At 45.3% G+C, this 12480-nt stretch overlaps 1 protein-coding gene across 3 annotated transcripts in view; it reads left to right on the top strand.

Moving 5' to 3' along the window:
- TC2N (tandem C2 domains, nuclear) overlaps nucleotides 1-12480 on the top strand; it is a 47812-nt gene that overhangs the window by 20889 nt on the left and 14443 nt on the right. For all 3 annotated transcript variants that reach the window (XM_063440020.1, XM_063440022.1, XM_063440021.1), the window contains exons 6-7: nucleotides 1508-1596; nucleotides 4285-4360. In XM_063440020.1, coding sequence (XP_063296090.1) covers nucleotides 1508-1596; nucleotides 4285-4360 — 165 coding nt within the window. The remainder of the gene's footprint in view (nucleotides 1-1507; nucleotides 1597-4284; nucleotides 4361-12480) is intronic.

Genomic DNA, 12480 nt, shown 5'->3' on the forward strand with positions numbered 1-12480 from the left:
AGATGTACTGCCAAATTATCTGAAATGCCTTTGGAGACGGAGAGAAATGAACATTCAATTCACGTGCAACAGCTCTGGTGGATATTCCTGCAGTCAGCATGCCAATTGCACTCTCCCTCAAAACTTCTGCCACATCTGTGGCATTGTGCTGTGTGATAATACTGCACATTTTAGAGTGGCCCTTTATTGTAGCCAGCCTAAGACACACCTGTGCAATAATCATGCTGTCTAATCCGCTCCTGTCAGACCGCTTGGCCACACTACACACAGGCAGGAGGGGAGCTCTCCCCTCCTGCCAACATCAGGAACCGCAGACCCGGGCCGGGCAGCTGTGCACTGGCCCATAAGTTATCCAAGCGGGCCACAGTGGCAGGGGTCGCGGCTGCAGCTGGGCCCTGTGGAGTGAGGGGCCCAGTCGCAGCTGCAACCCTGGTAGGTACACCACTGGGTACTCCTCTGATGAGGCCCTACGCACAACTTGGCTAAATTAGGCTCGATTTTTTTAAAAGATGTTAATTTGCTAAAATTCGGGATTTTGTGAATAACCTGTTTAAAGGGGCACTCTATGAGGAAGCACTGGATTGGATGAGATCCTTAGTCTTTATAATCGCAGCCAGGGAGACTGGGTGGCAGCGGGGAGACAGGTGTGACAAGTGCTGATACTAATTTTTACTACTTAGGGGATGCACAGGGGATGTTTGTATTCCTAATGCTATAAAGTTCCTTTAATCAAGTGTTCGTCTGAACGCAACAGATAAACACCTTTGCATTTCAATATGTAATACATTGTTTTTGAACAGAATACTGGGAGTGGCCGCCTCTGTTATTACAGCTGTAATAATCACCTCTCCTATTTCTGTCTGTGGAAGCCCTGAAGCCACTGGGTTTGGCAATTGTCATTCAGGGTTGAGTGATGTGAAAGTACTGACAGCGAGGCAGGCTTGGTAATTTGCATATCCCCCTGTTTATCCTGCCAACTACTCCCATAACGCTAAGACGCATCTAGCCTGGCAGATAATTATGGGAGTTGAATTCCACATGGTATCTGGGGAGTGCAGTCTGACAGTCTGCAGTAGGAGTCCATGTCTCCTGAGCTCTTCTACCAACATATCTGGCTTGCAACGTGATAGTCAATATGAATGGTATTACAGCAGGGCAGCATTTTTCCTGTAGTTCTCATTTTCAGGTAAATTAGAAATATGACCAGGTGTTTTTGCCAGCTATATATAAACAATATGATAAAATGAGGCTCTAAAAAACCTGTGATTGTGTTGCCAATTAAGGTTAATTAATTAATAACTCTTTACAATTTCGTGACAACTTAGTAAGACCTAACGAGCAGAGTTAGAAAAAAACTACTTGGCTAGTTTCGCCTTTTTTTTTTTTCAAGTTGGTGCAAGGTCCTATAACTTGCTACATAGTGAATAAACTTGATGGAATGTCTGTATCAGTTTGCCATTTTCAATTTCAAATATAATAGCTAATATTAATCTGTGTCTTTTTTCAGTCTGCGATTTGAGGAACATCAAACCATCTGATTCCCAGGCCCTAAGCGGCTCGCTCTATGATCTGACTAGCTCATCCAAGTACATGCAGGTATGATGATGTGTGTAATACATGGTCTGATTATATTGTGAGAGCAAATCTATTGTTACCCAATACTCTGTACCTTCTCCAGGAAGCCAGAGGAATGAAGGGAAATAAAACTCTAATTGCGCAAATGTGTACAGTGTAACACTTTAAAAGCACGTTCAAGAAGAAGAATTGCAATAGTTTATTTAAATAAATTGCACAAGGGAAATTCTTTTATCTCAGTACAAATATAATAAAAATTCCCAGTACATTTTTTCCTCCTCATTTTTTTTGTGTCTGTTATATGGCATAGCTCAGTAGAAAGGATAATGTAATACCTTAACTTCCAGGGGTTTTCCCACAAAGCCGTGAATTATAGTGAATGAACAACCAAATTGCAAAATTCTCCTAATCAGCTATTTTGATCTAAATTTTGGGTTTCATTAGTCATTGCACAATATATCTAGCAAATTAGAAAATAGGCTCAGATTCAGGTGAATTCTTTGGAATGCCATTTTAGAGAGACACTTAATAAATTACTTGTTCCTCAGTCATCTAAAGGGTTGTCACATGTTTCGAAGATTGGTAATTGAAAGTGCATATTGTGAAAGAACTAGGAAAAATGTGAAGTGTATACTTAGTCCTTGGCAGTCCTTCTCAGTGGTTGTTTGGCCAGACAGAGCTCTGATTTTTCTTTCCCGACCCCGATAGGCTCCCTCTCTAAGACTGGTCACTTATTAACTCAAGATGGGGCATGTTTGAATAATGGCATATCTGAGGTCCATGCAAATTGCTTTACTGCAGGGTTGTCTAACTTTGGCTTTTCAGTTGTATGACTACAATGCCTAGCATTCTTGACCAGCTGTTGACTCGCAAAGAATTCTGTGAGCCATAGGCCCAACAGCTGTTGGTGGGAAAAGTTTGGACAGCTTTAATCTAGTTGCACTCATTTCAATATTTGCTTCAGCGTTTGAAATATTTGCTAATAAAATTGCTAATTAATTCTTGAATAAACACAAAATGTAGTGTTTAAATTAAAGAATTCTTCATATTCGGAGCACCTTAAAGGATCACTATAGGGTCAGAAACACAAACACGTATTCCTGACCCTATAGTGCTAAACCCACCATTTAGGTGGCTGCCCCTCCCTAGACCCCTCAGAATGGGTTAAAACTCACCTTATTTTTAGCTCTCCACGGGTCTGCTGGCCCCGCCCCCTTTGTGACATTATCAAAAGCATTGGATTGGCTAAAATCGGCAAGGGGCGGGGCCAAATGCAGTTTGGGCCAATTAGCACCTCCTCATAGAGACGCATTGAATCCCTGAGCCAGGAAGCCCCTCCAGTGGCCATCTGAGGAGTGGCCACTTGGAGGTGTCCCTAGGGGCAATGTAAACACTGCCTTTTCTCTGAAAAGGCAGTGTTTACATGAAAATGCCTGAAGGGAGCTATTATACTGACCACTACAACTGCATTAAGCTGTAGTTGTTCTGGTAACTATAGTGTCCCTTTAAGGTATTTTTCAAAATGAAGTTTCTGTCAGTTATACTACATTTGAAGAATAGGTCACTGAAATCATTTTCTGGGCTGTGCTGGCAGTCATCAAAAACATAAAAACATCACAACGGTTTTATGAAGGAATGATGAATTTTTTTTTAGCACATGGGTGGCAAACGGAGTTTAAATTTTTATTGAATTACAGTTCTTATGATGCATAGCCAAAGATACGTTGTATGTCTACCACAACCAAAACTACAGCTTCAAAAAATGTCTCCTGCACTTTTTTGTTTAACAATTTTTATTGATCGTGAAAGAAAAATACAAACAGATATTTAAACAAATAGAATTCCCAACCGAAGACCTACAGCGATACATGACTTAAAGATAAATATATTCAAATTGTTCCCAGTATTCTCACATTTTCTGTATTGACTTATATATTCAAATGTGGTTTCAAGCTATATTTTTTTTTTTTAATAATTTATTTTTATTAAAATGTCCCAAAACAACTGCTTGCTGCCCAACTTGATAATCCGCTCTGTACCTGGGAAATAGAAATAAATCCTATGTTGGGATAAAGTACTTGGAAATTAGATCGGTGGCATCCTTCTTCTCAGAATTCAAATGTTCTCCCATTTGATACTTGAATGAATGTATTGTGCTAAGATCAACCTGACTGCCATTTACACTTAAACTCAGACGCAATGCTGATAGATATAAAAAAATATATATATTATCACAGCAATCCCTGTATAAGGCAGACAGAGAATTATTTTCTGAATGTGTAACATGCTGATCGTGTAGGCTGCAGCTCTCAAGAGTCTCAAGCAACCTTGAGAAATAAGATGTGTTACTGTCTAACCATACTAATTCTATATTAAATAATAATGAGTTCCCTAATAGACCCCAAATCTCCAGCAGAAGGCGGCAGGGCTAAGTAAGAATCTATGTTGGACACGTCTCTTGGTTCACATGCTCTGCTCCAGAGGGGGACTGGAATTTATTAACTTTTTCATTAAAAATTTTTTTTTTTTCTACTGCATGTTTCAATTTCTTTTCTTTATTTATTCTTTTCCCCCCTGTATTTATATATTATATTTTTTTCTATTACTAAATCAATAGAGAGATATCTCTCACAATGGTTATATATTTTATATCCCTGACTCCTTTATATATCACTAATGATTAATTGAAGTTATGTCACCATTTTGCAGAGATACGATTCTGTTTCCAGTGTCCGTAGCAGTAATTCCTCCAGAAAAGATTCCCAAGGCAGCAATCGAAGTCTCGGTAAGTATTGTAGTGCTGATTCGTCTTTTCTGAATTTTTAAAATTAGCTGAATTTGGTTGTAAAGCAAAGAGAAAGATTATAATATAATAATCTATATTGCAGAATTACTGTCAAGGTTAATGAGAACTTTCAGTAAAATTTGAAGCCATTTTGTTCCAGGTAGCTTTAGAATATGCGATCGCAGGGAATCTAGGAGAAAGGACATGGCATTAATCTTCGGGTGTCAGGGCTCCGCGGGCAGCGGTGAGGGGAGGCTGCAATCCTCTCGCAGCACTCACCCTCGGTCCGTCGCCGCCCGCGGTCCCCTCTCCCCTTACCGGTAAGCGAGCGGCGTCCTCTCCTCTTGACACGCCGCTCGCGTCCTCCTCTCCTCCTCCCAGCGGCAGCATGTCTAACGCTGCACGCTGGGAGCCGGCACTGTTATCTAAGCGCCGGGGTCACTCACGTGACCCGGCGTTAAAGCTACAGTGCAACAAACACAGTGGGGGGTATAGATATCCCCCACGTGTGTTTGTTAATACTGATTGGTGGTTAGCCAATCAGGATTCAGGCTAGGATTTAAATACTTACCTTTCCTGTCTATCTGTGCCCTGTTGTGGTCTTTGCTTTATAGTATTGATACTGAACGTGTGCTTTCTGGTTACGTACTCTCTGGCTTGTTATACTGACTTTGTGACTTTCTCCTACCCTTTGACCTCGGCTTGTTTCTCGTTATTCTGTTTTCTGGTTCCCCTTACTTGGCTTGTCTTCTGACTATTCTGTGTGTGCTTAGCCCGGCCACTCTAAGGACCGGTACGGCACACTTTCTGTGTGTGTGTCTGTGTGTGTGTTGGCGTGTTGGGTTCCCCGAATCGTGACATTACAACAGGGCCATAATGGAACCTGCTGACATACCACAGCTCCTAGTTAATCAGGAGGCTAGAATGGAAGGCTTGGAACACCGTATGGATCAGTTTGCTCCAGCTTTGCAGACCATACTGGCTCGTACTGCACACCAGCAGCCTGCCGTCCAGGAGGCGGTTGCTGCTGTGTCCGAACCCATTGCCACTCCAGTACCCGTTCCTGCTCATATAGTCCATATGACACCGCCACAGCGCTATAGTGGTGACCCAGCTTTGTGTCGTGGTTTCCTCAATCAAATTGACATCCATTTGGTAATGAACCCACGTTCCTATCCCACTGACAGAACTAAAATTGCCTTTTTGATAAACCACTTGTCAGGGAGAGCTTTAGCCTGGGCTAATCCCATGTGGGAGAATGCTTCCCCAATGTCCTTTGCAGACTTTTTGACCGCATTCAAACGCACATTTGATCAACCCGGTAGGGTTGCTTCTGCTGGCAAAGCTCTGCTTAGGGTCCGACAGGTTAACAGATCTGTAGCGGATTACACTATCGAATTCCGCACTCTAGCAGCTGAGGTGGTTTGGAATAATGATGCCCTCGTTACAGCCTTTCTGGAGGGTTTGGCTGCTTACATCCTGGACGAAATAGCGTCCAGGGAATTGCCTGTCCTTCTGGATGATCTTATAGATTATATCATCCGTGTTGATAATCGTATTAGAGAGAGACGTAGTCAGAGGCGTATGTATACACAGATGTTACCTGCTTTACCCAGTACTGCGTTACTGGCATTACCCCCTTCTAGCCAACCTCCCCCTGAAACCTTGCAATTGGGTGTTACTGGGTTAACTGAGGTAGAAAAATCATACCGAAGAAGGGAAGGGTTATGCCTTTACTGTGGGAAAAGGGGACATCTTCTAAGAACCTGCCCTGAATTGCGGGGAAAACTGCAGCACCCAAGGCCTAAAGAGGGGTCGACCTCGGGTGTTATGTCGTTTACCCCTCACGTCCCCATTACTAGACCGTTTATTACGGTTACCCTTTTTGTTGGTAATACTACCGTGATTACCAAAGCCTTGATAGATTCAGGGGCTGCTGACAATCTTATGGATGAGAGTTTTGCTAAAACCGCATCTTTGACTCTGATCCAAAAGGTTACTCCCTTGGCTGTGGAGGCCATAGACGGTAGACCACTGGAGAAACCTCTGGTGACCCATGAGACCAAAGAACTGGTTATGTCTGTTTATGTTCCTCATGTGTATGCAGACCTAGCTAAGGTGTTTGAAAAAAGGGAGGCAGATAAACTACCCCCGCACCGTGAATATGATTGTGCCATAAACCTCTTACCTGGTACTATGCCGCCTAGGGGTAAGGTATACCCTCTTTCTGAAAAAGAGAACCAGGTAATGGAGGAGTACATACAGGAGGCCCTAAGTAAAGGTTTTATTAGAAGGTCCTCCTCTCCTGCTGGTGCTGGTTTCTTTTTTGTGGCAAAAAAGGAGGGCGATTTGAGACCATGTATAGACTACAGAGCCCTAAACAATATAACGATTAAAAATGCCTATCCGATTCCCCTCATTACCGAATTGTTTGATCGTGTCAAAGGTTCTAGGTATTTTACTAAACTAGACCTCAGGGGGGCTTATAACCTTGTTCGTATTAAGGAGAACGATGAATGGAAAACGGCGTTCAATACGCGTAGTGGGCATTACGAGTATCTGGTCATGCCTTTTGGATTGTGTAATGCTCCTGCCGTTTTTCAGGACCTCATAAACGATGTCCTTAGAGATCTACTGCATGTCTGTGCTGTAGTCTACCTAGATGACATACTTGTATATTCTCCAGATCTGAAGACACATCATACTCATGTCAGGATGGTGCTTAAAAGGTTGTTGCAGAATGGTCTTTATTGTAAATTAGAGAAATGCTTATTCGACCAAACCTCTGTACAATTCCTGGGTTATGTTATTTCTGAACAAGGATTCAGCATGGATCCTTCAAAATTGGAAGCTATACTGTCCTGGCCTCTTCCCCAAGGACTTAAGGCAATACAGCGATTTATAGGGTTTGCCAATTATTATAGAAAGTTTGTTAAAAACTTCTCATCCATTATATCCCCTATCACTAAACTGACAAAAAAGGGTTTACACCCCAGGGTTTGGAATCCTAATGCTATTGTGGCCTTCGAGACTCTAAAAAAGGCATTTGCCACTGCCCCTGTGTTACACCATCCTGATCCTTCCCTTCCCTTTGTACTGGAAGTAGACGCCTCTGAATCAGGTATAGGAGCAGTGTTGTCACAAAGACAATCGTATGACGAACCCCTCCTTCCCTGTGGTTACTTTTCAAAACGCTTGTCAGAGTCTGAAAAGAATTACGACGTTGGGAACAGGGAATTATTAGCCATAGTGATGGCATTTAAAGAATGGAGGTACTTGTTAGAGGGAGCTAGACACAAGATTTTGGTTATAACCGATCATAAAAATCTATCCTATATCGCAGATGCTAAGAGGTTATCCTCTCGTCAGGCTAGATGGTCTTTATTTCTCTCACGTTTTCAGTACATAATCACATACAGGCCTGGTTATCGAAATGTCAAGGCAGATGCCATCTCCCGCCAGTACGAACCTGTAGATTCAATTACCTCCACTCCTGAGCCCATTGTACCCACAACTAATATAATAGCCACTACCCGTTTGGTTATCTCGTCTCTTTTTCTTGATGGTATCAAGTCATACCAACCCCAAGCACCCTCTGAGACCCCTACTGGTAAGCTGTACGTGAAAGTAAAAGACAGAAAGAAGTTGTTAACTTTATTTCACACAGCCAAAACGGCTGGTCATCCAGGGGTTACCAAGACTTACAAGGGTCTTCTCCAACAGTTTTGGTGGCCCTCACTCAAAAAAGACGTGGTGGATTACGTGCAGGCTTGCCGTGTCTGTACACAGTGTAAGTCCCCTAATGTTAAACCCCTGGGACTCCTTATGCCCCTATCTGTACCCAAGGAACCGTGGACACACTTATCCATGGACTTTATTGTGGATCTTCCTTCATCTGATGGGCAGACAGTAATTTTGACTGTAACGGATAGGTTCTCCAAAATGGCGCACTTCATTCCGCTTAAGAAGCTACCTTCTGCGGTTCAGTTGGCTCAGGTGTTTGCCAAAGAAGTGTTCCGCTTGCATGGTATACCACAAGATATCGTATCTGACAGGGGCCCTCAGTTTGTCTCTCGGTTTTGGAGAGGCTTTTGTGCTGAGATGGGGGTCTCCTTATCGTTTACTTCCTCCTATCATCCGCAATCTAATGGAGCTGCCGAACGAGCAAATCAGTCTGTGGAGTTGTATTTACGCTGCTTCACGAATGCGCACCAGGACAACTGGTCTCATCTTCTTCCCTGGGCTGAGTTCGCCAGGAACACTGTGACACATTCGTCTACTGGCTTAAGTCCTTTTATGGTGGCTTATGGGTTCCAACCCGCTGTCCTTCCCGGTGTATTCTCCGACAAGGGAATGCCCGCTTTGGACGAGCACCTCGCCTCCTTACGGAAGATGTGGGATCAGGTCCATGCTGCTCTTTGTCGTGCTGCTGCTACTCAAAAGAGGTTTGCTGATCGTCGTAGGTGTGCGGCTCCTTCTTATGCTCCGGGTGATAGGGTTTGGTTGTCCTCTAGGAATCTCCGCCTTAGGGTTCCCTCGATGAAGTTCGCGCCCAAGTTCCTTGGTCCCTATAAGGTGTTGCGTAGGGTGAATCCTGTATCCTACTCCCTGGCCTTGCCCCCTTCCATGCGCATACCTAACACCTTTCACACCTCCCTTTTGAAGCCCTTGCTCTGTAATCGGTTCTCTGGCTCTCTCAGGCGTTCCGATGCCCTCCGCGCGGTCTCTAGTGACGTTTATGAGGTGGCTGCTCTCCTTGATTCTCGTTTCTCTCGAGGTCGGTTGCAGTATCTGGTTGATTGGAAGGGTTATGGCCCGGAGGAGCGGTCGTGGGTTTCTGTCTCTGACTTGAACGCCCCCTCCTTGATCCGCTCCTTTCATGCGCGGTTTCCTTTGAAGCCTTCGGCTTCCCGCCCTCTGGGCGGTCTTCGAGGGGGGGGTTATGTCAGGGCTCCGCGGGCAGCGGTGAGGGGAGGCTGCAATCCTCTCGCAGCACTCACCCTCGGTCCGTCGCCGCCCGCGGTCCCCTCTCCCCTTACCGGTAAGCGAGCGGCGTCCTCTCCTCTTGACACGCCGCTCGCGTCCTCCTCTCCTCCTCCCAGCGGCAGCATGTCTAACGCTGCACGCTGGGAGCCGGCACTGTTATCTAAGCGCCGGGGTCACTCACGTGACCCGGCGTTAAAGCTACAGTGCAACAAACACAGTGGGGGGTATAGATATCCCCCACGTGTGTTTGTTAATACTGATTGGTGGTTAGCCAATCAGGATTCAGGCTAGGATTTAAATACTTACCTTTCCTGTCTATCTGTGCCCTGTTGTGGTCTTTGCTTTATAGTATTGATACTGAACGTGTGCTTTCTGGTTACGTACTCTCTGGCTTGTTATACTGACTTTGTGACTTTCTCCTACCCTTTGACCTCGGCTTGTTTCTCGTTATTCTGTTTTCTGGTTCCCCTTACTTGGCTTGTCTTCTGACTATTCTGTGTGTGCTTAGCCCGGCCACTCTAAGGACCGGTACGGCACACTTTCTGTGTGTGTGTCTGTGTGTGTGTTGGCGTGTTGGGTTCCCCGAATCGTGACATCGGGAATCCATATGACACATTGTGCATTCACGCCAATATGACCCGTCAATTCTTCGGGCAGACCTTCTCCTCTTCTAGATGGGTACGGCCCCTTTGAGTGGCGCCAGAGACACATATGTTCCTTACTACCCTGCCCATCAGCGTCCTGCTTTACGAAATGCCAAAGGTGGGAGGTATAGGATCCTCTTGGTACAAACCAGACTCCAGCACAATTTAAGTGCAGTGTAACTCATCCTCCTTAGCCCCATGTCCAATATCCCTTATTCATATCTCATCTGGGCTTGTACTCTGCTAAGCCAATGAAAGCGCAGTATGAGCGGAGTTGCTGAAATTAATCCGCTCCCAACCAATCACTGTCATCTTGTTAACATCCTCCTTTACGCTTAGGACAGCTTTGATATGCTAAACTGATAAGACAACTGTGATTGGCTGTGGGATGTAGTCATATCAGCAGCTCAGATACACTAATCTTTCACTGGCTGAGCTGCGCTGTTTACCTTCCAATCAATGTGGCTAAAGGACGGGGTTATGATGCAGAGAGCTGCAAAACATTTTTAATTTTTTTTTCTTTCTAAAACTAAAGGGATTTGAAGAGGGAAGAAAACAACGAGGCCAAAAACCTGTGAAATGCACTTAAGTTGCTTGCTGTTCAGACTGTTCCTTTAATGCCATGAATATCAAGATGTCACCAAATGACATGTTAGAGAGGAGTTTAAATAAAGTACTATTCTGCATTACATTTATTAAAGAAGCACTCTGAATTAAGTAGTTATGGTGCTTGTAGATCCTGGGCGCTGTCTCACCGTAATTAGTTAAACCTTTTACGAATAGTTAAACTCAATGTGCTCTCAATGGCACTGTCCTATTGGGCAATCCTTCTCCAGATTCAATAGTTTTCCATGGATGCCAGCCAAATCCTGAAAGCATAGGGGCCAGGAAGACAGAAGCTGTTTAGAGCAATTTGGGGTCAAGCTGGTTGTAAATGGTTTAACCCAGAGGCGTAACTAGAAACCACTGGGCCACAGTGCAAAAATTGCCCTCCTTTCCCCCCCAACACCTCCATGTGTCTCCTTTTATCTCCTTTCGCCCCTCTATGTGTCTCATTTGCTATCCCCAGCCCCTCCATGTGTCTCCTTTCCTCCCCCAGCCCCTCAATGTGTCTCCTGTCCTCTCCCTCTAGCCTCTCCATGTGTCTCCTTTCCTCCCCACCATTTTCCATGTGTCTCTTCCCATTTCCCCTCACCTCCATGTAGTGTGGCTGACTGGACTGTGCTGCCCGGCCTGACAGGAAGTGCTTGTTGCTCTCAGTGAGAACTTCCTGTGAGACCGTGGTCTGCTTGGCTATGCTACATACAGTGACCTGCAGGAGTGGAGCGTGCTGTGTGCCCCCTCCTGACGGTCATCTGGCAACCACGTGTTTCAGGCCAGTGTGGCTTTGCAACGGCTATGAAGTTATGCCGGTCATGGGGATCGACAGGATGGCCAGGCCCCTGGAGTGACGGGCCCAGTCGCAGCTGCAACCCCTGCAACTGCCACTTGTTTAACCCCTTATGGACTTCTGGCATAAAAGGGAATCATGACATGTCACACATGTTATGTGTCCTTAAGGGGTTAACCCTATAAAGAAAGATGGCGCAAAGGACCTACGGGCACCATAACTAGTTAATTGAGAGAAGTTGTTATGGTGCCCAGAGTGGTGCTTTATTTTTCTATATTATTGTAAATACATTTTAAGCATATACTTTAATTTGATAATACATGGAAGATGATTAACTTAGCAGTAATATAGTTAAGCTGTAATTACAAAAGACTGTCATATTTATTAAAATTTTATTTTTGGGGGGCGGGGCTAAGCCAGCGAGCCGAGCGGTCGCATGTAAGCTGGTCTCCCGTCTAATGGGCCACATTACTGCTGATCCTTGCCAAATCCGAGTCGAAAACCAAACCGGGAAGTGCTGACTGAGATAAGCAAGTCCTGATGACAAGCCTGATACCCGTTCTAAGATCCTCGGAGACCGGGAGGCTATGCTGGCCAGACGCGGCCTAGAGGTGAGGGGACTGTGGGGAGGCAGCCGCTCTCCCCGGCCCTGCATCGAAAGGGCAGCTGTCCAATCACCCTGTTCCCCCCCCCCCGGACCGGTGGGGGTTATCCCGGTCAAAGCTTGACCTGCTAAAATCCCAAAAAGGGAGCTCCATCGACGGCGGGAAGAGGCGAACTCCAGCAAAATGGCCGCCGTCACACACGCCCGACCTATGGAGGGGACTGACTTCCTTGCCAAACTAGATATGCTATTTGCTAAATTCTGGGAGAAGATGGCACTCAGGGAGCAGCAAGCCCAGGCACACAAATCTAGTATCCACACTCTCACAGCGGAGCTAGCAGGCATCCAACAAGAGCGCACACCCCCCTGGCAGCCAAGGCCCAAAAATGGTGCAGAAGGAGACAGCCTGCCAGAGGAGAACACACACGCACTAGGAAGCGGCCTGGGCGGACTCCAAAAAGCCGACACTCACCCCGAGACAGCCCGACAATCCTGA

This window comes from Pelobates fuscus, chromosome 13, assembly GCF_036172605.1.
Source record: "Pelobates fuscus isolate aPelFus1 chromosome 13, aPelFus1.pri, whole genome shotgun sequence".
Lineage (NCBI taxonomy): Eukaryota > Metazoa > Chordata > Amphibia > Anura > Pelobatidae > Pelobates > Pelobates fuscus.